This window comes from Manis pentadactyla, chromosome 5, assembly GCF_030020395.1.
Source record: "Manis pentadactyla isolate mManPen7 chromosome 5, mManPen7.hap1, whole genome shotgun sequence".
Taxonomy (NCBI): domain Eukaryota; kingdom Metazoa; phylum Chordata; class Mammalia; order Pholidota; family Manidae; genus Manis; species Manis pentadactyla.
Genome location: NC_080023.1, coordinates 56127649 through 56154823, shown reverse-complemented (window position 1 = coordinate 56154823; position 27175 = coordinate 56127649). Strand labels below are relative to the sequence as shown.

The 27175-nt window shown below is 37.2% G+C and overlaps 1 protein-coding gene across 1 annotated transcript in view; it reads left to right on the top strand.

Moving 5' to 3' along the window:
* Positions 1 to 27175, top strand: part of LOC118928681 (transmembrane protease serine 11A) — a 59079-nt gene that overhangs the window by 24319 nt on the left and 7585 nt on the right. Inside the window, exons 4-8 of the mRNA XM_036918145.2 lie at positions 2929 to 2996; positions 4899 to 5059; positions 8624 to 8662; positions 10503 to 10674; positions 26884 to 27143. Coding sequence (XP_036774040.2) covers positions 2929 to 2996; positions 4899 to 5059; positions 8624 to 8662; positions 10503 to 10674; positions 26884 to 27143 — 700 coding nt within the window. The remainder of the gene's footprint in view (positions 1 to 2928; positions 2997 to 4898; positions 5060 to 8623; positions 8663 to 10502; positions 10675 to 26883; positions 27144 to 27175) is intronic.

Below are 27175 nucleotides of genomic sequence, written 5' to 3'. Positions count from 1 at the left end.
GAAGTTTTCTTCCAGGCATCTATTTGGCTCCTTCAGTTTGGGGTTCCTTTAGTTCTCAGGGGTTCATCTGGTGTGATGTTGGAAGAAATTGCTTGTATGTTCCACTGGGCACTTTTCAGTGGCATATCTAAATTTGCAATCTCAGCCCTGAAACACCCACTACGTGAATACAAAGAGTGCTGTGAGGAGCCAGTTGGGAAGCGTTTGACAGTGAAAGGCGGGCTAGGACGTGTGTAAACAGAGTTGTTCGGGAATGAAGGCTCAATGGTAGGGCGTGTCCTTTTGACTTGACAGCCTCTCCCTAACTCTCATTAAACACCTAACTAACCTTGAATTGCCCTCTTAGAATTTAATCTCAGTGCAATTTCCAGCATTTCAAAATCATCAAACAGAAAGAGATACTTACCTGAAAGGGGGTCTTTTGTTCAATGTTAGGACACTAACTCCAACTATCAAACCTTTTAAATGCCTGAAAATGGAAGGTATGATAGATTTATGAATCACGATCTCTATTACGTTGTGTAAGTAGCAAATTTGTAACAAGATAGCACACAGCTTAAAATAAAAAGTGTCCTCTGAAACTTCTAAGAACTTAAAATGCCAAAGTGTTGGCAGAATGTCCTTTATGAGGCAAGCCTTAATATTCCAGAACATTATTTTGGGGTTTCTAGAATGCTAGTTCATACATCAACTCTATTCAGCAATGAAGTCTGTGCTCATGTTTTCTCTGATTTCCCCCTGCTGTAAATTCCTTTAGTGTAGGAACCAGTAAGCAAGTCCTTGTGCCCCACCACTTCTCCAAGTGTTTTCTTCAGGATCCCTGATCACCTGAAGATCCTGGGACTCACCGCTGACCTAATCAATGAGGCTTTTGCAGGCAGGGTCCTGGAATTTGAATTACGAAGAAGAAACCTCTTCATTCCTGTGATTACTGAAGTTACTTCCACCTAGATTCTTACGTTATTGTTTCAGTTCCTACTTGCCACACAACTGTACCATTCAGAGGTGGAATTGATGCTGGATTCAGATATTCTTCCCAGCAGGCGTGTTGACAGTTGATGACATCACCCAGAGTCAAAATTGTAATCCAACACTTTCACCAATAAGTGACAAGTAGCTAAGGAATTGTGGGTGGAATTTCAGGGGATAATTACAAACCAAATTTTTAAAATACCCAACTACTATTTACTTTTCTTCCTTTTACTATTTGTCACTTTTCTCCTGTTTTTTGTTTGCCTTTTCTTTTCTTTTGGATTTCCCCCAGATACTGTGTGATAGGATTGACTGTGGGTGACAAGAAATGATTACAACAATGTCACTCTTGTGAAAACGTATTTTCCAAAACAGTTCTATTTCTAGCTTATAAACACCACACCTCCTTGGCCCATTTAAGTTTTCCCTTTTTAAATACAAATAAATGAATATTTTAGATACCTCGCAATTTCTCTCTTTTCTAAATACTGCCTTTGATCTTAAGTTTTCAAATATATTACCAGATATATCTCTACAAGTTTTATACTTTATGTCAACCAACTGTTTTATAACCTACTGTTATGTGTTCTATGAAAGAAATTGAAGTAAAATGCACATCACATTTAATAAGGAGCCTGTGTGATTGATAACAAGAGATGGACCTGCAGACAGAAGACCTATTTAAATCCCAGTTTATTATCCACATGATGCCAGGAAAATTTACATAATGTCTCCTGGTGGTGTTTTCCTCTTCAAATAAGAATCAAAATAATTCTTATTTCATACAGGTATAAATTATAAGGGTTAAAGGGGATCATGAATATTTTGTTTCCCAGTGAATATTTATGAATACCGGGTGATAAGGAAATTCTGTTTTCCTTAATCTCTGAAACAGCCTTCATCTCATTTTTATTTTCATGTTTTTCAAAAAGAGACCTGGTTTTCTTGCCCCTTCCTTTAAGGATTCAGTACATGGTTTTGCACATTTGGCTCATCTACCAAATGTGAAATGCGGTGACGCATTCACGTGACTCTGTTGTCACCAGTTGGTCACTAGGGGGCACTGCAAGCCCAAACCTAAGTGTGATAAACCTCGGCATCATGAGCTGTGGGAGGCAATTAAAATCCTGTGCAAATGGACCAAACCAGAGTAGATTTTCTGCTCTTTGTTTAGTGACATGAACTGAGCACCACAACTCCGACCTAAACCTGCAACACCATCTTACTCTTTCATCCTCCCTAACTTACTTTAGGCCCACAGTCAGCAGCAATTTAAAAATTATCGCTCTCTCCTAAATCCCTAATGCCATTTCTCTGTACTTACAGCCAAAGACCTGCAGAGAAATCTGAGGCCTGCAATGCCCAGCCGGGGGTTAGGGAACCACCAGCAATTCACTACCAAAATATATCCAGTGTTTCATATGTGTTTAATCTTTGTAGCCCTGTGAGTAGCATGTCAATATCTTCTTTTTTACAGATTAGGAATCTGAGGGCCAAAGTGGTTCAGCAACTTTTCCAAGGTCATCCAGTTTGTGAGCAGCAGGATAGGCTTCCAGCCCAGTACTGAGCCAAGGTTCTCTCCACCACCTCTCAAGACTACCTCTCATTTCTGTTCCATATCTTTCTGCCTCACCTTTTATGGAGTTTTGGAAAGATATCTTTACTCCAGAATACCTATACCAGCATATTAAAATCACCTTGGGAGATTTTTTTTTTACAAACATTGATGCCTAGGTTCCCTCCAGACCAATTAAAACCGAAAGTCTGTGAGAGGGGCCCCAGCATCTATTTTTTTTTTCATTCTGCAAGTGATTCTGTTGCACTGTGAGACTTGAAAACCACTGGTTTAAATAACTATATTACTCATGTTACAACATTTTTCTATTGCTTTAAAAGGTGTATATTCTTATTTTAAAATATTTTATTAACACAGTTTCTCTCTTGTCATAATAACAGGTGGATGAGATATTTATAGATTCAGCCTTGAACAAGCATTATATCAAGAACCGAGTAGTCAGACTGACGTATGTATGTTTGGGCAAAGGTGGAGTCACAGCCTGGAGGGACAAAAGCCAAAGGAGACGAGAACCCTCACACACTGTTGTCCCTATGAGCTTGGCTCTTGGCTACAATTTCTCATAAATATCATCTTTACATCAATCTCAAAATATAGGGTGACCACCACTTTGTAAATGCAAAAACTAAGACTCAGGGAGGTCAAATGATAATGTTCAAAGTTTCCCAAATGACAGCTTCCCTAAATGACAGAACCAGGATTCAAACTGCTTCAAGTGATTGTGAGGTCCAGGATACCAGAATCCATGGTCTTGGGAAAACCCAACAGCATGTGCCTTCATGCATCAAGTTGTATTCTTTCTATAGATGTGTTATTTCAAAAATATTGAGAAGGAAAAGTTGACTACAAAATGGGATCATAGGTTTTATTTGTAATGAAGTCCTAGGAACAGTAGGCATGTCCAAACAAAACATGTTACTTGTTTTAATAAATGTTCTGTTCATTGTGTGTGAGGGGGAAGTCTTATATCAGTTGCAGAATTTGCTCAGAGATTTCAATTGTGTTATTAGGAAAGCACATAGCAGAACATACATAATAGGTGTAAACCTATGGGCCTATATGACTCATCTTTTCAGAGAAAATAAACATATTCAGACAGCTGTATTTGAAGGACACAATTATTTTTCTCACCAGTAGATTAATGCCTTACTGGTCAACTTACTTTAACTTCCAAGTAACCAGTGACCTCCAGAAGGATTTTATAATTGCATAAATTCTACATTTAGGAGATAAAAAGCACGTATTTGCTGAAACTTTCCTGATTTCATGCCCCCTATTTTCAAAATCTGATTTCTCACAGCTTTCTAGCAACATTATCATAGACTTTGAACACCTTTGAATTTGTAGCCATTGTCACTTCACAAGTTTTCATGTGGGTCCAGAGAAATTCCACTGGTAAGCAATATTTTCCCTCTGACTTAAGACGGAAAATTACTTGGTCATAGATAGGTTTGCTGAGTTGATGTAAAATTTTGATTATTTATATCTTGACATTCTAGAGCTTAAATGAACCACAGTATTTAAAATGCCCCAAAATTATGATTTCCTCCTTTTTTGGTCGAAGGATTCAGGAAATTAGTGCTTTTAGACCTTGGATCTTTTGAAGTGTAAAAAAAAAAGATTAATACCAAAGTTTCAGGTTTTTTTAAAGACCTTTAATTCTTTGACTTTCCTACTTTAAAAGTATGTACAAATATAGTCCCATAGGTAAAGGGACTTGAATCTGCTTATATGAATAAAGCTCAAGAAATCAGACACATTTAATCTGGAGAAGACTGAGGAACCAAGAATATTGCTGTCTTCAAATATTTTATATGGAAGACATAATTAATGTTTTATGTATGTCCCCTAAGCCTAATGGAATGGGAGATATAGGGAGACATATTTCAACTCAAAATGAAGAATGTTCTTAAGAGTAGAGCTGACCAAAGAGAAACTGCCTCTTAGGGAAGAAAATTTTCTATCATTTTAGTTACTTCCCTGGGGTTAGAGGGCCACTTGCCACAGATGTTGTAGAGATTCAGATGTCAGATACCTGAGTGATTGGCCAAGAAGACTACTTCAGTTTCTTCCAAAACTCAGAATTTATCATTTTGATGATCAGTTTTTGATGTCTTAGTCTTACCCAACTGCTATAACAAGCCTTCAAATTAATGGAGAAAATGTTCTCAAAATATAACAGAAACTTGAAGAGGGAACTTAGGAAATTGTCTCGGGTGGGAGTGATAGGTGAGCGTCAGTGTGAGAGGGTTAGTCCTTGATACATTCAACAATTGAGGCACCATTCAGGGGAAGAAGATACACAAATGAGGTATTCTCTGAATAAACTCCTTTCTTCTGTGTGTCATAGCCCAGAGGAAGATGGTGTGAAAGCAGATATTGTTATGGTGTTCCAGATCCCTTCTGCTGAGCAAAGAGAAGGAACAAAGAAGAAAATCCATAGCATCTTAAATCAGAAGACAAGGAACACAAGAGCCTTGTCAAAAAATGCCTCGTCAGTACAAGTTAATGGTAAGTAGGTACTTTCTATGTGATGTGAGCTTCTCTACTAGGTCCATTTTATGCCTGATCTTAAACTTACTTACCATTATTTCCATTCCAAATAATAGCTGTAATTCAAATGGAAAAAAATTTCAAGTTAAAAGAATGACATTTCAAGGTTTTGTTATTCTCTGATGAAAGCCTGTCTGACGTTAGCAGTCAAGTAGTTTCCTGTAGTAATTGCGCTCATCCCAAAATAAAAACAAACCTTTACCACTAAGAGCGAGGTGATCTGACCCAGCCACTGCCTCCATGACTAAGGAAATGAAAAATACCAAGTGTTTAGCAACAGCTCCTGGGTGGGACCGTCCTCACACATAAACTCATTTGTTGCCTTTTAAAATATGGATAGTTTCTGTATATAATGAAATTATGACGTTTTTGTTAACTTTTTGCCTATAGGCATTTGCAAGAATAGTAAAACAACTTTGGAGCCACTAAAGCCATCTTATAAATAATGCTTTCAAAGTCACCAAACTACAAAAAAAATCACTGGAACCATTATACCATTGTCACTTCTCTAAAAAAAAAATCAACCTTTACCAAGGCCCTTCCCTATGCCCATTACATGCACTATCTAATTTCTATATTCCTTAAAGTAGAGAAATCCACTGTCATAGATGTGAAGAAGGGCAAGCAAGTTAAGGACTCTAATAATTAGAAGGTGCTAAAATTCAAATCTAGATCTCTAATTTCTTGAGAGGCTCTATGAAAAAAGGGTTCTGTGGTCAAACACATTTTGGAAATTCTATCTATGATATTCATCTCTTGGAAAATCATCCTTTATGTTAGCATATTAAAGGCTAGAGGAGTCCAGCTAGACAGAAACCTCTTTGCCTTTGTACATCAAGCTGTTTCCACAGGCATCTACTTCCTGCAGACAAGTGCTGATTTTCCCTACAAATTCCAATGGACACCAGGCTTAAGAAAGTCAACAGAAGAGAAGTGATTAATACTAGATGTGAAACAGGATGCCCTGCCCTTGTAAGGGTCTGACTGACTTTTCAAGAGAAAACCTTACCAGGAAGTGAAAATTTGAGGGAATGGGATGGGCAGGAGTTTGCTGATGTGACAAAGAGTCGGCTAGCTACTCAGGGAGTAAAGCTGGGGACCTCTCCCAACCCGGGAGGGAAGAACCTGTCAAGGATTTAATCCTCCTTCTTTGTTCAATGAGCAAACAAATGAATCAAGGTTGCAAAATTTTGACAAATCTGATAAGTTACATGATGTGTTCTATGTAATTTTCAATAACTAGTTAATTTGTCAGAAATTTAAATGCCCGATCTATCTGAAACAAGAAACGAAGCATGAAATGATCACCAGTTGCCTGGCCTTTTTGTTTCTTACAGTCTCTTTGTGAGGTGCGGCTTATTTCAATGGCTGCAGTAGATTAAGAGATAGGATGTGCTGATGGAGTACCTGATTTGAGAATTACCTAATTCTAAATCCACTGAGTCACTGAACGACCACTCAAGTAATTGGCCCATGCCTTTGCCTCATCTGTAAAATTGCAATAATGATGTTTCTTCTTCCTGAAATCATAGAAATACAATGAAAATATACAAGACAGAAAATAAAATATGGAACATAGAGGCTATTATGACTTAGAAAGCAAATAAATTGTGCATGGGCTTTGGAAACCTGAAAGTATCAATGTGAGTGAGTGACTGGAAATAGACAAAGCTAGAACTTTGAAGGTTTCCAAATTTCCAAATGTAAAATGAGCAGTTTTTACTAGCACTTAAAGAAAGGCCCATTTTTGTGAAAAGAATCTTCAAGGCAATTCTCATTGGCAAAAACATTGCTCTCCAGAAATGTGGAGCTTTAACTGTGGGGACTCTCAATGAATGGGAAATGGTCAAAATACTAGACCAAGTCTAGAAATAACTCTGCAGCCTAAGAGTTATCCATAATTTATCAAGAATCTGTGTTTTGTTTGAGAAATAACTATGAAATGGGGGTCTCTTTTAATTCAATGCATCAAAGCAAAGCTAAAATTTACTTATTTGCATTGCAAACACCGTGAATGTGGAAGAGGAGCCCATTGCCTGAATTTAGCTGGTGTAGTTCCAGTCTCATGTTATGCAGCATGCAGAGCCCTGAATACTAAATTATTCCTAACTCAGAAGTGTGGTAGAGGGTCATTTTCAAGACTAAGATGTTAATGTTTCTTTTCACTCCTAGACATAAAAGATAAAAATATTTTATCAAAATTACAAAAATATTTGATCTTCAAGAGCTAGTTACTTGTGTATAGGTAGTTTACCCCCTAAAAATGGAATCCTTAAAAATCTAACTATAACCATTATGCTTAACCCAGTATCATTTCTGGAAAGGGGTGATTTGCATCTTGCTCAAACTAAACTGAAGAAGTTTTAACTGAAGATTTTTAACATATAATATTGTCCATCTTAATGCATTATTAATATGGTGCACATCAAATTAGTTTCTGAAAAATGAAACAGGAAATTTATTACTTTAAAACTACACTTGATAGAAAATTGCATTCCTTCCTTAGAGTAAACACTGAGAGTCTGTGTGCAATTGATTCTTCACCATATAATGATTTGGGCATGCATTTAAGGGTATCCTTGAATTGGATATTTTCAAAACTCCCACTTTGCAGAGCTCATTATCACTAAATTAGTTTCCCAAGTAGGATTTAAAGAAGGTGAGTAGAAAGGAACATTCCTATTTTGCACAATGGGAAGTTAGATGCAGAGAATATGAGTCTGAGAACATGGCACTAGAAATAAGTAAAACAGTTTATCCTCATTCTGCTCAGTAGGACATTTTTATTTTGAAAAGCATCACAGTTTTCACACAACCTTCCACCAACATAAGTTTAAGTGTTTGTTTCCTCTATCAGATTCCTGACTTTGTTGGAAATTGACAGAATTCAGTCTTAGATTCTGTCCAATAATTGGTCTTTACCAATATTCAGCAGATATTGGATAAAAATACACAATAGCTTATTCTTCAGAAAAAAATCATTTTGGTAATGTACAAACTATATTTTAGACATATGTTAAATATAGTTTACATGGGAGTTTTCAAAGCTTTTTCCATTCTTAAACCCTTTGACCAAAGAAAGGCTTATGTGAAACCTTAAATAAGCAGAAGAGATGAAAGCAGACGTGTTCTGGTTGGGGCTGGGTTTGAGCCTGCAGATCCCATTTACTTGCTCCCTCTTTCCCACTTTATCTTCTGAAGTGAAATCCAAAGAGGCTTTATCCTATACCATTGGAAAACCACTGTTCTATATTAATACAAACTATTTGTGTGTCTTGATCATCCACTATTTGTGCCTTCATCACACACTGCCTGAGGTATTATTTACCTATTCAGAGGTTGCAAATAACTCTACAAATTTGTACACTTATCCTGTTATATCAGGTAGCCATTCACCTGACTGGTCTATATGTTCAACTATCTAGAATCCATATATGATCAATATCTTTTGATAATTTCTGGTCATTGTGACCAACCAGGAGTATATCGAATTATCATTCTTTATTCTATTTTGTTTTTCAGAAATGAGCTCATCAACAGGGAAGCTAACTGTCCAAGCATGTAAGTCTAGTTAGCTTATAAAACAAGTTCAATTGCCACATCAGAAAGAACAATCTCTTCAAACATTAGCTTATAATTTCCCACCCATGGCCCACATTTTCTGGGGAGAAAATAACAATTGAGAAATAAACAGAAATGCTTTTTTAAATTCTGAAACCAATCTTTTCAGCATTTTCAAGAAAAACATTTTACATGGTAGAAATTTGGGGGCAATTTGAAGAAATTATTTATTTCTGATTTTGAATAAATGGACTTGCTTTTCTAACTTTTTTAAATGTTATGAAATGTTCTTTCTGTTGAGAAGTAAAATAATGAGAAAGTGATAAATGGAGAGGAGATAGACCCTATTATCTGTGACTGACCTAAAAAATGTGCTTAATACACTCATCTTCATAGTTAACACATTGTCCACTCACTCACTCACTTCATATCACTGTGGCCTAAATTTTGAAAGATTTTCATAAAAGTGGTGAAAAATTTGACCAAAGGTATCTATGCATTTACCTCTGTGTCTTACAAACACACTAAAAATTTTTATTCATTTATTCAATAGACATATTTGTAACATTTATCATGTGCCAGAAGGTATCTATCAAGTGCCAGAAAGTGCATACCATTGTTAACAAGACACGATTCCTCTTCTAAAATAAGAAGTTTAAAGGTAGAGTAAAAAATAAAGAAGTCAGGAAATGTTAAAATGGTGTGATAACTGCAGTGACAGAGACAGTTCATCGTGCTATGAGAGTCAATCACAGAGTCAGCTAACCTGATCTTGTGGATTCAGAAAATGATCCCTGAGACAGGGGAAAGGACAGGCCATTCATTGAGTGACACATGGGAAGAGGGTCCTGGGCAAGGGGAGTAGTATATAAAATGTCATGAGAAGAGCAAAAATATGGTCACTTTTTGTAACTGAAAAATGTCGTTGTGGCTGAAATAGAATGGGGTTTGGGAGGTATGAGAAAGGGGTGTGACTGACAGCGACCAAGGACTAGAACCTCCCTGAAACCCCTCATTTTTAGAAAGATGATGAGAAGTCACTGAAAGGTTTTATACATATCAGAAAAATCACTCAGTTTTCAGTGTAAAGAATGGGTTAGAGGAGCAAGACTGGAGGCAGGGAGATGATCTGGGAAGATTTATAGCCCTCTGGATGAGAAGAATGGTAATGGTAGAGTGATGGAGATTTCTGAAATGACTGCCACAGCTGGAGTGTGATCAGCAAAATGAGTTTTCCTTTTGAATACCTAATTCATTGGGACAAGAACTGAATGTACCATATATTCTTTGGTTAGAACCATGCTCTGAACAGGCTTAATTCTTAGCAGGAATACTAAACAGCAAAGTATTCTCTGATCTGATGCACATAATAAGAGTACATACTCATTCCCACCAATAATGAAATTAGATATTTATGTGGAAACATGGACGGTTCCATCCTAAAGAGTGGGAAACCAGTCATGCTACATTAACCCATGCACACCTTAGGAACTAGTCACTCAGAAAAATATATGGGAAAAGGAATTCCAAGAAATGGGTAATTTCTTGTCTGCCCAGTTCTTCTATTGAGAACTTCACTTCAAAGTAACACTGCTGAATCATCTAAAACTGGGAAATAATAATCTCAATAGGAACTCCAAGGACATCTAGGTAATTGACACCAAAAGTCCTTAGGACACACACCTTGTGGTATGTCAAGGAATCACAGAGGATAGATATTAATATTATACAGGTTTATATAATGATAGAATCAACCTTTACATTGCATTACCTTATTACGCTCTCTGAATCAAAAATTATAGAGACATTTCTTATAACTTAATGATCTCATCTCTTTCAGGTTGTGGTAAACGAGTTGTTCCATTAATAGTCAACAGAATAATGTCTGGCAGCATTGCGGCCAAGGGTGCCTGGCCTTGGCAAGCTTCCCTGCAGCGTAACAACATACACCAGTGTGGAGCCACCTTGATCAGTGATACTTGGCTGCTCACCGCCGCACACTGCTTTAAGAAGTAAGTTATTGTCCTCAAACTAGGCTCCGCTACTGCTAAAACCTTTGAGTTTTATTATGTTCTGAGTAATAGTAATCAATGACCCAAATATTACTGAGGTACAGTGAGAAAAATTTTCAGGTCCTTTTCTAACATGATGTTACACTTGCATACTTCTGTGGAAGGTTAGTGAGGGTTAGTAGTCATTATCCTATTATCCATTGATCAGGTCCTCAGAGTTTTAAAGGAATTGTGTAAGAAAGCACAAGTTATCATAGCATAAAAATACTTACAAATAACATCTATAATTAATCTGCTCTCAAAATAATTTTCTCCATTTAAGACTAGGGTCTGTTTCTGCCAAACATTTGGGCCAGTCTCTTGCTGATTATAAGTAAATTCATTAAAAAGTTAAACTGAAATCTTCAGTAGAGATTGGAAGTTGGTAATCATAATAATGGAGAACTGCTCAAATCAAATTTATAACATTGACATATGATGATCTGGTGGAAATAGAGTAGTCCACAACCAAAATGAGGAAATTACCAGGATAAGGACAGGCACTTCAAAAGAGATTTCTTTGAGTAACAAAGGATTGAGACAGGCTTTTGGGCCACCCAGTGGGACCTTCATATAATATAGCACCTTTAGACAATGATGTTAAAAAGGCAAAATGGAAGTAAAGATAACATTTGTGCTGTCATATGATTGTTTTAAATGAACAGTTAACACTTGGTTAATTCTTTATGCATTCTGAGCATACTTACAATACAGTTAAGTGAGAATCTCCGAACCATATGTGAAGATACTATCATTACTTTATTTCACAGCACCTACCACCGCGGTCCCTTCACTCTGAATGCTCTTTGTCAGTCCCTCCCTTAAAATAAGCTTCTGAGAAATAAACACAGTTCTCAAGATAGGTAGTATGACATGTTATAATGGCAAAGCAAATGCGAAGGCTTCTGGAAAAAATAAAATAATTTAAATTGAATGCAAGGATAATAGGTAGCTCAGTAGGTAACAAAATAACTCCATCCAAAAGATAATGATGATGAATTTCTGTTGTAGTACTGAAGACACTTTGCAGGCCCACCAAAGATCTCAACCCTGCACCATGTTCTAGGCAGTATATATTTCTAGGTTTGACAAATGATGCAGAAGTCATGCTCATCAAAGTAGCTGAGACATACACTGGAAAGAAAAACAAGTATATGTGTAAGCAAAACAGGAATTTCTGTAGGATTTTAATTGTGTTAGAATAATAAACAAAAACTAAATGGTTGAGATAAGGGGATTAAAGATGGCTGTGTGAGAGGTGAGATAGAGACCTCTTCCTAAACCTACATAGAATATGAAAATATAATTTAATACAACTAATCCTGAAAGAGCAACAGGAAAGAAGGCTGCACCAGACTGTATACACCGGGAGAAAAGAGCAGACCTCACAGAACAGTATAACGTACCAAAGCTGTGACCTGGTGGGGCCCAAGGCCTTCCCCCACCCCAGCGCACCAGCAGGAGGAAGAGAAACAGAGCAGGGAGGAAGTGGAGGCCTGGAACTGCTGAAAACCTAGCCCTGGAGACCTGCTCCAGGAGCATGAGCCTATATTGCATGGTGCCCTTGTGATTTAGTGTGGTTGGAAAGCTAAATAATACCTGGAGAGATGGAGATTTCAGCTGCTTATGGAAAACAGGTATTCATATCTGGCAGATATGGGTGGGCAGTCTGAGAAACTTCCTAAAAGTGAGAGGGCTGTTAAAGGGGCAAGGATTGCACAGAGCTTACTACTCAGGAAAAAGGACATGTAGACAAAATTGTCCAGGTGCACTCTGTCCAGCAGGTTGGGAGCTTAAACCATCTTCAGGCATTCCATACCCCTGGTTGGCTACGCAGCTCCAAGGCCCCCAACTAAGATATGCAGGCTGCTGAGTCTTCTCCCCAGCTAGCCTGTATCAGGCTCGCAAACCAGCAACCCCTGCCATGGCATCAGGCCAGCCAGAAGGAAGCCCGGCCTATGGCAGCTACAAACACAAAGCATAGAGGCTTACACCTGTGTATTTGGACCACTGGTTCTGGCAGTGGAGACAGGCATAGCATCCAGAAAGGAGGAAACTGAACTTTCCTCCCCACTAGCACCAACATTTCCCTGTGACCCCCGACATTGCTCCAGGGGCTGAGCAGCTCCATAGAGTAGAGCTTCTGGACACTAGAGGGCACCACAGACAAATTATGAAACATCAAAGGAATCTGGTTCAAAGCAAAATTATGAATCACCTGAGAAAGATTCAAATGATATCAATCTCATGTATCTTCCGGAAAGTGATTTCAAAATAAAAATTATTAACATGCTCATGGAGGTACAGAAAAATATTCAAGAACTCAGGAACAAATTTAGGATGGAGATTCAATTGTTGAAGAACACAATGTTAAAAGCGTATTAGATACAGTGGAGGAGACAATAAATTAAATACAAATTAGGGAAGAGGAACACAAAGAAGCTGAGGCACAGAGATATAAAAGGATATCTAAGAATGAAAGAATATTGAGAGAATAGTGTGACCAATCCAAACAGAACAATATTAGTATTATAGGGGTACCAGAAGAAGAAGAGAGAGAAAAAGGGATCGAAGGTGTCTTTGAAGAAGTAATTGCTGAAAAATTCCCCAATGTGGGGAAGGAGATAGTCTCTCAGACCACGTAGACACATAGATCTCCCAACACAAAGGACTCAAGGAGGACAACACCAAGACATACAATAATTAAAATAGCAAAGATCAAGGATAAGGATAGACTATTAAGAGGAGCCAGAGAGAGAAATAAGATCACATACAAAGGAAAACCCACCAGGTTATCATCAGACTTCTCAGCAGAAACCTTACAGGCCAGAAGTGAGTGGCATGATGTATTTAACACAACGAAGCAGAAGGGCCTTTAATCAATAATACTTCACTGGCAAGGTTATCTTTTAAATTTGAAGGAGGGATTAAACAATTTCCAGATAATCAAAAGATGAGATAATTTACGTCCCACAAACCATCTCTACAGTGTATTTTGGAGGGACTGCTATGGACAGAAGTGTTCCTAAGGTTAAATATCTGTCACCAGAGGTAATAAAGAGGTATAGACAAAGAGTACAGAATGTGATACCTAATATATAAATAATGGAGGAGGAAGAAAAGGAAGGGGAAAAAAAGCACCTTTAGATTGTATTTGTAATAGCATACTAAGTGAGTTAATTTAGACTCTTAGATAGTAAGGAAGTTACCCTTGAACCTTTGGTAATCATGAATCTAAAGCCTGCAATGGCAATAATTACACACCTATCAATAATCACCCTAAAGATAAATGGTCTGAATGCATCAATCAAAAGACATAGTCACTGAATGGATACAAAAATAAGACCCATCTATATGCTGCCTACAAGAGACTCACTTCAAACACAAAACATACATAGACTAAAAGTGAAGGGATGGAAAAAGATACTGCATGCAACTAATAGGGAGAAAAAAGCATGTGTTACAGTACTTGAATCAGAAAAATGGACTTCAAAACAAAGAAAGTTACAAGAGACAAAGAAGGACATTACATAATGATAAAGGGGTCAATGCAACAAGAGGATATAACCATTATAGCTATCTAAGCACCCAACACAGGAGAACCTATATATGTGAAACAAATACAAACAGAATTAAAAGCAGAAATAGAATGCAATGCATTCATTCTAGGAGACTTCAACACTACTCTCTAAAGGACAGATCAACCAGACAGAAAATAAGTAAGGAGACAGAGGCACTGAACAACACATTAGAACAGATGGACCTAACAGACATCTACAGAACTCTCTACCCAAAAGAAGCAGGATACACATTCTATTTCAAGAGTACACAGAACATTTTACAGAACTGACCACATACTAGGCCACAAAAGGAGCCTCAGTAAATTCAAAAAGAATGAAACTGTATCAACTATCTTCTCAGATAACAGGGTGTAAATCTAGAAATAAATTGTACAAAGAAAACAAAAAGACACACAAACACATGGAGGTTTAATGACATGCTCCTAAATAATCAATGGATCAGTGACCAAATTAAAACTAAGATCAAGCAATATATGGAGACAAATGAAAACAACAGCACAATGCCTCAATTTCTGTGGGACACAGGGAAGGCAGTTCTAAGAGGGAAACATATAGCAATCCAGGCCTTTTTAAAGAAGTAAGAACATCCCAAGTGAAGAGTCTAAATTCACAATCATTGAAACTGGAAAAAGAAGAACAAATGAATCTCAAAGTCAGCAGGAGGGACATAATAAAGATGAGAAAAGAAATAAATAAAATTGAGAAGAAGAAAACAATAGAAAAAATTAATGAAACCAAGAGCTGGTTCTTTGATAAAATAAACAAAATAGATAAACCCCTAGCCAGACTTATTAATAAAAAGAGAGAATCTACACACATAAAGAGAATCAGAAATGAGAAAGGAAAAATCATGACAGACACCACAGAAATACAAAGAATTATTAGAGAATACTATGAAAATCTATTGCTAACAAACTGGACAACCTAGAAGATATGGACAACTTTCTAGAAAAATACAACCTTCCAAGACTGACACAGGAAGAAACAGAAAATGTAAACAGACCAGTTACCAGCAATAAAATTGAATTGGCAATCAAAAATTACCCAAGAACAAAACCCCCGGACAAGATGGATTCACCACTGAATTATATCAAACATTTAGAGAAGACATAATACCCACTCTCCTTAAAGTTTTCCAAAAAATAGAAGAGGAGGGAATACTTCCAAACTCATTCTATGAAGCCAGCATCACTCTAATACCAAAACCAAGCAGAGACACTACAAAAAAAGAAAACTACACAATATCCCTGATGAACACAGATGCAAAAATACTCAACAAAATATCAAATTGAATTCAAAAATACATCAAGAGGATCATACACCATGATGAAGTGGGATTTATTACAGGGATGCAAGGATAGTACAACATTTGAAAATCCATCAACATCGTCCACCACATCAACAAAAAGAAGCACAAAAACTATATGATCATCTCCATAGATGCTGAAAAAGCATTGAACAAAATTCAACATCCATTCATGATGAAAACTCTGAACCAAATGGGTATAGAGGGAAGTAACTCAACATAAGAAAGGGTATATATGACAAACCCACAGCCAACATCATACTTAACAGTGAGAAGCTGAAAGCTTTTCCTCTAAGATGGAGAACAAGACAAGGATGCCCACTCTCCCTGCTTTTATTCAACATAGTAATGGAGGTCCTCGCCATGGCAATCAGACAACACAAAGAAATAAAAGGCATCCAAATTTTTAAGGAAGAAGTTAAACTGAGCCTGTTTGCAGATGACATGATATTGTACATAAAAAACCCTGAAGACTCCTCTCCAAAACTACTAGATCTAATATCTGAATTCAGAAAAGTTGCAGGATAAAAAATTAATGCACAGAAATCTGTTGCTCTACTACACACTAAAGATGAACTACCAGAAAGAGAAATCAGGAAAACAATTCCATTCACAATTGCATCAAAAAGAATAAAATACCTAGGAATAAACCTAACCAAGGAAGTGAAAGAACTATACTCTCAAAACTACAAGACACTCCTAAGAGAAATTAAAGAGGATACTAATAAATGGAAATTCATCCCATGCTCTTGGGTAGGAAGAATTAATATTGTTAAAATGGCCATCCTGCCTAAAGCAATGTAAAGATTCAGTGCAATCCCTAACAAAATACTAACAGCATTCTTCAATGAACTGGAACAAATAGTTCTAAAATTCACATGGAACCACAAAAGACCCTGAACTGCTAAAGCAATCTTGAGAAGGAAGAATAAAGCAGGGGTATCTTGCTTCCCAATTTCAAGCTTTACTACAAAGCCACAGTAATCAGGACAATTTGGTACTGGCACAAGAACAAACCCATAGACCAATGGAACAGAATAGACAATCCAGATATTAACCCAAGCATATATGGTCAATTAATATATGATAAAGCAGCCATGGATATACAATGGGGAAATGACAGTTTCTTCAACAGCTGGTGTTGGCAAAACTGAACAGCTACATGTAAGAGAATGAAACTGGATTACTGTCTAACCCCATACACAAAAGTAAACTCAAAATGGATCAAAGACCTGAATGTAAATCATGAAACCATAAAACTCTTAGAAGAAAATATAGGCAAAACTCTCTTGAATATAAACATGAGCAAGTTATTCATGAACATATCTTCACAGGCAAGGGAAACAAAAGCAAAAATGAACAAGTGGTACTATATCAAACTAAAAAGCTTCTGTACAGCAAAGGACACCATCAGTAGAACAAAAAGGCATCCTACAGTATGGGAGAATATATTCATAAATGACAAATCTGATAAAAGGTTGTCATCCAAAATATACAAAGAGTTCATGCACCTAAACAAACAAAAAGCAAATAACCCAATTAAAAAATGGGCAGAGAATATGAACAGACACTTCTCCAAAGAAGAAATTCAGATGGTCAACTGGCACATGAAAAGATGCTCCAATCCAAATCGCTAATCATCAGAGAAATGCAAATTAAAAGCTCAATGAGCTATCACCTCAGACCAATTAGGATGGCCACCATCCAAAAGACAAACAACAACAAATGTTGGCAAGGATGTGGAGAAAGGGGAACCCTCCTACACTGCTGGTGGGAATGTAAGCTAGTTCAACCATTGTGGAAAGCAATATGGAAGTTCCTCAGAAACTAAAAATAAAAATACCATTTGATCCAGGAATTCCACTCCTAGGAATTTACCTTAAGAATGCAGGAACCCAGTTCAAAAAACATATTTACCCCTATGTTTATTGCAGCACTATTTACAATAGCCAAGAAATGGAAACAACCTAAGTGTCCACCAGTAGATTAATGGATAAAGAAGATGTGGTACATACACATAATGGAATATTTTTCAGCCATAAGATGAAAACAAATCCTACTGTTTTCAACAACATGGATGGAGCTAGAGGGTATTATGCTCAGTGAAATAAGCCAGGCAAAGAAAGACAAGTATCAAATGATTTCACTCTCCTGTGGAGTATAAGAACAAGCAAAAACTGAAAGAACAAAACAGCAGCAGGCTCACAGAACCCAAGAATGGACTAACAGTTGCCAAAGGAAAAGGGACTGGGGAGAACTGATGGAAAGGGTGGGATAAGGAGGAAAAGGGACATTAAGATTAATACACATAATGTGGGGGTGGAGGTGTGCCACGAGGAAGACTGTATAGCACAGAGAAGACAAGTAATGATTCTATAGCATCTTACTACACTGATGGACAATGACTGTAACAGGGTATGTGGTGGAAACATAATAATGAGGGGAATCTAGTAACCCCAGTGTTGTTCATGTAAATGTTTATTAATGATACCAAAAATAAATAAATAGATAGATAGATAGATAGATAAATAGATAGATAGATAGATAGATAGATAGATAGATAAAAGGAAAATAAAGAACTAAATGGTTAATTTTAGCAGGTGTAAATGTAAGGCTACAACTTGGGTCAAAAAAGACAATTCCAAGTATATCAGTACAGAAAGCATATATATGGTTTAACATGTGAAAATGGCTCAGAATTTTTGTTGGAAAATAGACTGTGAGTCAATATTCACAAAACTGCACTTTAACTGAGAATGTAGATACCAGAATAAATGAGATATTAGAGTTTTAATTGATGAGACACTGCCTGGAATACCGAATTCTGTCATGAACAACACACTTAAAGAGACCTTGACAAGATAAAGTGCTCTTATAGAGTCTTGGATGGTAAAGAAAGGTGATAGTATAAAAGTGTGGTCCACAGATCAGCAGTATTCATAACATTACAGTATTTTTTGAGATGCAAGAATCATTTAATGTAGGATTAAAGATGGCAACATGAGAGGTACGACAGAGGCTTCCTCCTAAAACAGCATATAATATGAAAATAGCATTAATACAATTAATCCTGAAAGAGCAACAGGAAAGAGGGATTCACCAGACTGCATACACCTGGGGAAAAGAACAGGCCTCACAGAACCGGGTAATATACCAAGGCTGTGGCCTGGTGGGACCCAAGCCCTTCCTCTACTGGTGAGTAGAAGAGAAACAGACCAGGGAGGGTGTGGAGGCCTGGGACTTCTGAATACCTAACTCCAGGATGTGCTCTGGGAGCACAAACCTGCATTTCATGGTGTTTTCATGATACTCTCATGATTAGGGGTGTGGAAAGCTAAGACAGACAGAATTCCTGGAGAGACTGAGATTCCAGCCACTTGTAGAAAGCAGTGATCCATATCAGGCTGATCTGGGACAAAAGAAAGGTGGGCAGTCTGAGAGAATTCCTAACAAGGAAGCTCTTAGCAAGAGGGTTGTAAAAGGGGCAAGGATTTCACAGAGCTTACTGTTCAGGAGAAAGGACAGGTAGACAAAATTGTCTGGGTGCACTCTGCCCAGCATGTTGGGAGCTTTCACAATTTTCAGGTGCTCCAGCTCCCTGGCTGGTTACACAGCTCCAAGGACCCCCTCCATGATACGCAGCCTAATTCGTCTTTCTCACAGCAAGCCCCACCTGGCTTGCAAACTGGCAAAACCTACCCTGGCATTAGGCCATCCAGAAGGAAGATCTGTCTACAGCAACTACAAATGCAATGCATAGAGGATTATACCTGTATGATCAGCCCACTGGTTCAGGCAGTGGAGACAGGCATAGCAGCCGGGAAGCAGGAAACAGCTCTTTCCTCCTGCCAGGCACCAATACCACTCCCCTGAAACTCTCGACATTGCTTCAGGTTCTGAGCATCTCCAGAGAGTAGAGTTTCTGGAAACTAGAGGGTGCCATATACAAATATGAAACACCAAAGAAACCTGGTTCAATGTTAAATTATTAATACAACTCCTGAGAAAGATGACATTGAACTCATGAATCTTCCTGAAAGAGAGTTCAAAACAAAAATAATTAACATGCTCATGGAGGTATGGAAAGATATTCAAGAACTCAGGAATGAATTCCAGTTGGAGATCTAATCACTGAAGAACACAATGGAGGGTATTAAAAGCAGACTAGATATGGTGGAGGAGACAATAAGTGAAATACTAACTAGAGAAGAGGAATACAAAGACACTGAGGCACAGAGAGGAAAAAGGATCTCTAAGAATGAAAGAATACTGAGAGAACTGTGTGACCAATCCAAACGGACCAATATTTGCATTATAGGGATACCAGAAGAAGAAGAGAGAGAAAAAGGGATAGAAAGTGTCTTTGAGGAGGTAATTGCTGAAAACTTCCCCAATGTGGGGAAGGAGATAGTCTCTCAGGCCATGGAGACACTCAGATTTTCCAATACAAGGGACCCAAGGAAGACAACACCAAGACATATAGTAATTAAAACGACAAAGACCAAAGATAAAGACAGACTACTAAAAGCAGCCAGAAAGAGAAATAAGATCACCTACAAAGGAAAGCCCATCAGGCTATCATCAGACTTCTCAGAAGAAACCTTACAGGCCAGAAGTGAATGGCATGATGTATTTAATGCAATGAAGCAGTAGGGCCTCAAACCAAGATTACTTTATCCAGCAAGAAAATCATTTAAATTTGAAAGAGGTATTAAATAATTTCCAGATAAGCAAAAAACTGAGAGAATTTAATTCCCACAAACCATCTCTACAGTGTATTTTGGAGGGAATCCCATAGATGGAAGTGTTCCTAAGGTTTAATAGCTGTTACCTGAAGTAATAAAACCACAGTAAAGAAAGTAGGACAGCTAATTACTAAGAAAATGCAAAATTAAATTAACTACCCCCAAAGTCAATCAAGGGATAGACAAACAATACAGAATATGATACCTATTATATAAACAATGGAGGAGGAAGAAAAAGGATGAGAAAAAGAAAAGAACCTTTAGATTATGTTTGTAATAGCATATTAAGTGAGTTAAGTTAGACTCTCAGATAGTAAAGAAGTTAACCTTGAACCTTTGGTAACCACAAATCTAAAGCCTGCAATGGCAATAAGTACATAGCTATCGATAATCACCATAAATGTAAATGGTCTGAATGCACCAATCAAGAGACATAGAGTCACTTAATGGATAAAAACACAAGACCCATCTATATACTGCCTACAAGAGACTCACATTACACCCAAAGATATATACAGTCTAAAAGTGAAGGGATGGAAAAAGATATTTCACACAACTAATAGGGAGAAAAAAGCAGGAGTTACAGTACCTATATCAGACAAAATAGACTTCAAACCAAAGAAAATCACAAGAGACAAAGAAGGACATCACATAATGATAAAAGGGTCAATCCAACAAGAAGATATAACCATTATAAATATCTATGCGCCCCACACAGGAGCACCTACATATGTGAAACAAATACAAACAGAATTAAAAGGGGAAATAGAATGCAGTGCATTCATTCTAGGAGACTTCAACACTACACTAACTCTGAAGGACAGATCAAACAGACAGAAAATAAGTAAGGACACAGAGGCACTGAAAAACACATTAGAACAGATGGACCTAAAAGACATCTACAGAACTCTACACCCAAAAGCAGCAGAATACACATTCTTCTGAAGTGCACATGGAACATTTTCAACAATAAATCATATACTAGGCCACAAAAAAGAGCCTAGGTAAATTCAAGAAGATTGAAATTGTACCAACCAGTTTCTCAGACCACAAAGGTATGAAACTGAAAATAAATTATGCAAAGAAAATGAAAAATCCCAAACACATGGAGGCTTCACAACATGCTCCTAAATAACCAATGGATCAATGACCAAATAAAAACAGAGATCAAGCAGTATATGGAGACAAATGACAACAATAATTCAACACCGCAAAATCTGTGGGAGACAGCAAAGGCCGTGCTGAGAGGAAAGTATATCGTAATACAGGCCTACGTCAGGAAAGAAGAACAATCCCATATGAGCAGTCTAAACTCACAATTAATGAAACTAGAAAAAGAACAGTTGAGGCCCAAAGTCAGTAGAAGGAGGGACATAATAAAGATTAGAGCAGAAATAAATAAAATTGAGAAGAATAAAACGATAGAAAGAATCAATGAAAGCAAGAGCTGGTTCTTTGAGAAAATAAACAAAATAAATAAACCCTTAACCAGACTTATCAAGAAAAAAAAGAGAGTCTACTCACATAAACAGAGTCCAAAATGGGAAAGGAAAAATCACTACAGACACCACAGAAATACAAAGAATTATTAAAATTACTATGAAAAATTGTATGCTAACAAACTGATAAACTAGAAGAAATGAACAGCTTTCTAGAAAAATACAACCTTCTAAGGCTGACCCAGAAAGAAACAGAAAATCTGAACAGACCAATTACCAGCAACGAAATTGAACTGGTAATCAAAAACCTACCTAAGAACAAAATCCCTGAACCAGATGGCTTCACCGCTGAATTTTATCAAACATTTAGTGAAGACCTAATACCCATCCTCCTTAAAGTTTTCCAAAGAGTAGAAGAAGAAGGAATACTTCCAAACTCATTCTATGAGGCCAGCATCACTCTAATACCAAAGCCAGGCAAAGACACCACAAAAAAAGAAAATTATAGACCAATATCCCTGATGGACATAGATACAGAAATACTCAACAAAATATTAGCAAACCGAAATCAAAAATACACAAGAGGATCATACACCATGATGAAGTGGGATTTATCCCAGGGATACAAGGATGATACAACATTCAAAAATCCATCAACATCATCCACCGAATCAACAAAAAGAAGCACAAAAACCACATGATCATCTCCATAGATGCTGAAAAAGCATTTGACAAAATTCAACATCCATTCATGATGAAAACTTTGAACAAAATGGATATAGAGGGCAAGTACTTCAACATAAGGAAGGGCATATATGACAAACCCACAGCCAACATTATACTTAACAGCGAGAAGCTGAAAGCTTTTCGTTTAAGATTGAGAACAAGACAAGGATGCCTACTCTCTCCACTTCTATTCAACATAGTACTGGAAATCCTAGCCACAGCCATCAGACAACACAAAGAAATAAAAGGCATCCAGATGGCAAGGAAGTAGTTAAACTGTCCGTTTACAGATGACATGATATTGTATATAAAAACCCTAAAGAATCCATTCCAAAACTATTAGAAAAATATCTGAATTCATCGAAGTTACAGGATACAAAATTAATACACAGAAATCTGTGGTATTCCTATACACTAACAATGAACTAGCAGAGAGAGAAATCAGGAAAACAATTCCATTCACAGTTGCATCAAAAAGAATAAAATACCTAGGAATAAACCTAACCAAGGAAGTGAAAGACCTATACTCTGAAAACTACAAGGCACTCATGAAAGAAATTAAAGAAGATACCAATAAATGGAAACCCATCCATGCTCATGGATAGGAAGAATTAATATTGTCAAAATGGCCATCCTGCCTAAAGCAATACAGATTCAATGCAATTCCTATCAAAATACCAACATCATTCTTCAAGGAACTAGAGAAAATCATTCTAAAATTCATATGGAACCACAAAAGACCCCGAATAGCTAAAGCAATCCTGAGAAGGAAGAATAAAGCAGGAGGGATTATGCTCCCTATCTTCAAGCTCTACTACAAAGCCACAGTAATCAAGACAATTTGGTACTGGCAGAAGAAAAGATCTATAGACCAATGGATCAGACTAGAGATCCCTGATATAAACCCAACCATATATGGTCAAGTAATATATGATAAAGGAGCCATGGACATACAATGGGGAAATGACAGCCTCTTCAACAGCTGGTTTTGGCAAAACTGGACAGCTACATGCAAGAGAATGAAACTGGATTATTGTTTAACCCCATTCACAGAAGTAAACACAAAATGGATCAAAGACCTGAATGTAAGTCATGAAACTATAAAACTCTTAGAAGACAACATAGGCAAAAATCCCCTGAATATAAGCATGAGCAACTTCTTCCTGAACACATCTCCTTGAGCAAGGGAAACAAAAGCAAAAATGAACTCATGGGACTACATCAAACTAAAAAGTTCCTGTATGGCAAAGGACATCATCAACAGAACAAAAAGTTATCCTACAGTATGGGAGAATATATTTGTAAATGACATATCGAACAAGGGGTTAACATCCAAAATATATAAAAAACTCACATACCTCAACACCCAAAAAGCAAATAACCTGAAAATGGGCAAAGGATAACAAATGGGCAGAGGATATGAAGAGACAGTTCTCCAAAGAAGAAATTCTGATGGCCAACAAGCATATGAAAAGATGCTTCACATCACTAATCATCAGGGAAATGCAAATTAAAACCACAATGAAATATAACCTCAAACCAGTAAGGATGGCCAGCATGGAAAAGACTAAGAATAACAAATGTTGGCGAGGATGTGGACAAAGGGGAAACCTCCTCCACTGCTGGTGGGAATGTAAGCTAGTTCGACCATTGTGGAAAGCAGTATGGAAGTTCCTCAAAAAACTAAAAATAGAAATACCATTTGACCTGGGAATCCCACTCCTTGGAATTTACCCAAAGAATACAACTTCTCAGAGTCAAAAGGTCATATGTACCCCTATGTTTATCGCAGCACTTTTTACAATAGACAAGATATGGAAGCAACCTAAGTGTCCATCAGTAGATGAGATGAATGGATAAAGAAGAGGTGGTACATATATACAATGGAATACTATTCAGCCATAAGAAAAAACAAATCCTACCATTTGCAACAACATGGATGGTGCTGGAGGACATTATGCTCAGTGAAATAAGCCAGGCAGAGAGAGACAAGTGCCAGATGATTTCCCTCATTTGTGGAGTATAATAATGAAGCAAAACTGAAGGAACAAAATAGCAGCAGTCTCAGAGACTCTAAGAAGGAACTAGTGGTTACCAAAGAGGAGGGGTGTGGGAGGGCAGGTGGGGTTGGAAGGAGAAGCAGATTGAGGGGTATTATGTTTAGTACACGTGGTGTGGGGGATCATGGGGAGAACTGTGTAGCACAAAGAAGGCAAATAGTGGATCTGTGGCATCCTGCTGCACTGGTGGACAGTGACTGAATAGGGGTATGGGTGGGGACTTGATAATATGAGTAAATGTAGTAACCACATTGTTTTTTCATGTGAAACCTTCATAAGAGTGTATATCAATAATACCTTAATAAAAAAATAAAAAAATTAAAAAGAATCATTTAATGTATATAATTACTGAATCACTATCTTGCCCACCTGAAACTATTAAAATATTGTATAAAATCTACTTCATAAAAAAATTAATGGTAATAATTTTAAAAAGATTCTCAAGCCCTATCTCTGAATCAGGAGCTGACGTTTCAACAGGTTTCCCGGGTTATTTGTATGCACATTAAAGCTTGAGAAACACTATCTTTGGAGACAAACAATTATACCTGAGAAAGCACTGATAGTTGTATTTGTGTATCTCAGGGTACTTTCCTGTGGAAGAGAATTTATGGGATCAAAGAACAACTTGTCAACAGTCAGAGCTATTCAAAGATGAAAGGGATTCCAGGGTGAGGAAAGAGAGTCTAAGGCAAAGACGTCTCCATCACCAAGGCTTCAGCCCAGGCAGTTGCCATTTGAGTGTCCTTACAACAGCTACTGCCATTTACTAAGCTCCAGTATGTTCCAAACATGTGGTTAGGTGCTTAAGATTTGTTTTATGTAACTCTTACAACCACCTTGCTTGGTAAACCCTGCTTGGTTTTTCATGGAGGGCAATAAAAAAGTTAAGTAACTCACCCCCAGGTCACAATGTTAAGAGATGGAGCACAGGCCTATGTCTTCCACATGGTAAGTTCCATCTTTCAAATACTGGATCAGTGAGAGGGCTAAATGATTTTTTAATTTATATATGTATTATGTATTTTTGTTTATGTATGTAAAGTTTAATTTAATCGTATGTATAAAAACAAAAGTTTAATTGCCTTAAAAATAAAAATAACCATAATCCCAACACAATTAACAACTGTCAAATTAAACCCCACTGATATGTTTATATGCTTCTTTCTATGACTAAAGCTACATATAATTAGGTGAGAAACAAGTGTCTGTATGGGGAGTCTCTGTCTCTTTGCTTATCCCTCATAGATGATGATAGTTCAGTTAATTAGTTAGGGAACATAATATCTTGCTATTAATAAATAGATTTGGGTGGGAGACAATGTCCTATAAAGAAAAGAATAAAGAGAGTCAGGCAGATATGTGATACTAGGCAAATAGTTTAACCCATCTAGGCCTTATTTTCCTTAAGTATGAAATGAAGGCTTTGCTAGATGATCCTTCATTATAATATGAACTTTCCCATCCCTATCTGTATTATGATTCAGCACTGGCTCAAGCCCACAAGCTAGAAGTCATTCACACTTGATCATCTTTCATAGGACTTTTGACAGCTTTTACCTCATGTAAATGAGATTCATACTTCCAGATGGAAATCATCCAGTGAATTACTATATCACTTGAATAAAATCTAAGCACTTTATTTATAGCTTATAAGACACTCTAAAATCTGGTCCCCACCTTTCTCTCCAACCTCTTCCCCTCACCATTCTTCCCATTTGTCCTGAACTACACCCTGTCCAGTCTAAGGCCCAGGGATGTTTGCCTGGAGCCTTGTCTCCCCATCTTCTCACCGATGACTCCCCATAAACCATGCCTCAGCCCACATGCCACATTCTGAAAAGAGATTTATCTGACTACCCCTAGTATTCTATTCCATTGCCCTGTTTTATTTTATAGCTCTTATCTCCATTTCAAGTTATTTATCTATTCATTTGTTTTGCTCTTTTTCCTTCACTAGAATTGTGTACTCCCAAAACAGGGACTTTTTCTGTCTTGTTCACCACTTTATCCTTAGTACTTTAAATAATGCCCAGCACATACATATTCAATAACTATTTGCTGAAGAGATAAATGAATGATATTTTATGTGCTTTACAGCTCTAAAATGTAATAATTTGTATGGATTTCAGCTCTAAGATGCTGTTTGTATTTGGTTTATCTTTCAAGATAGTAGCAATAAACTATATTTAAATGGTCAAAGAAAACTATCATTACAATCAAATATTTTTAGGATGGAATTTTCTTTTATTAGTTTACATGAAATTATAGTAGTGTAGTTCATATATTCTGTTCATTTCTAACCTTTTCCAGTGATGCAAATCCACATCATTGGACTGTTAGCTTTGGAACAACAATCAACCCTCCATTAATGAAAAGAAATGTCAAAAGAATTATTGTCCATGAGAGGTATCACTCCCCAGCAAGAGAATACGACATTGCTGTTGTACAGTTCTCTCCCGCAGTCACCTTTACTGATGAAGTCCACCCAGTTTGTTTGCCAGAAGCCTCTGCATCCTACCAGCCGAATTCAACTGTCTACATCACAGGATTTGGAGCACTTTTCTATGGTGGTGAGTATCTCGAAAAGGATAACAGAGGACTA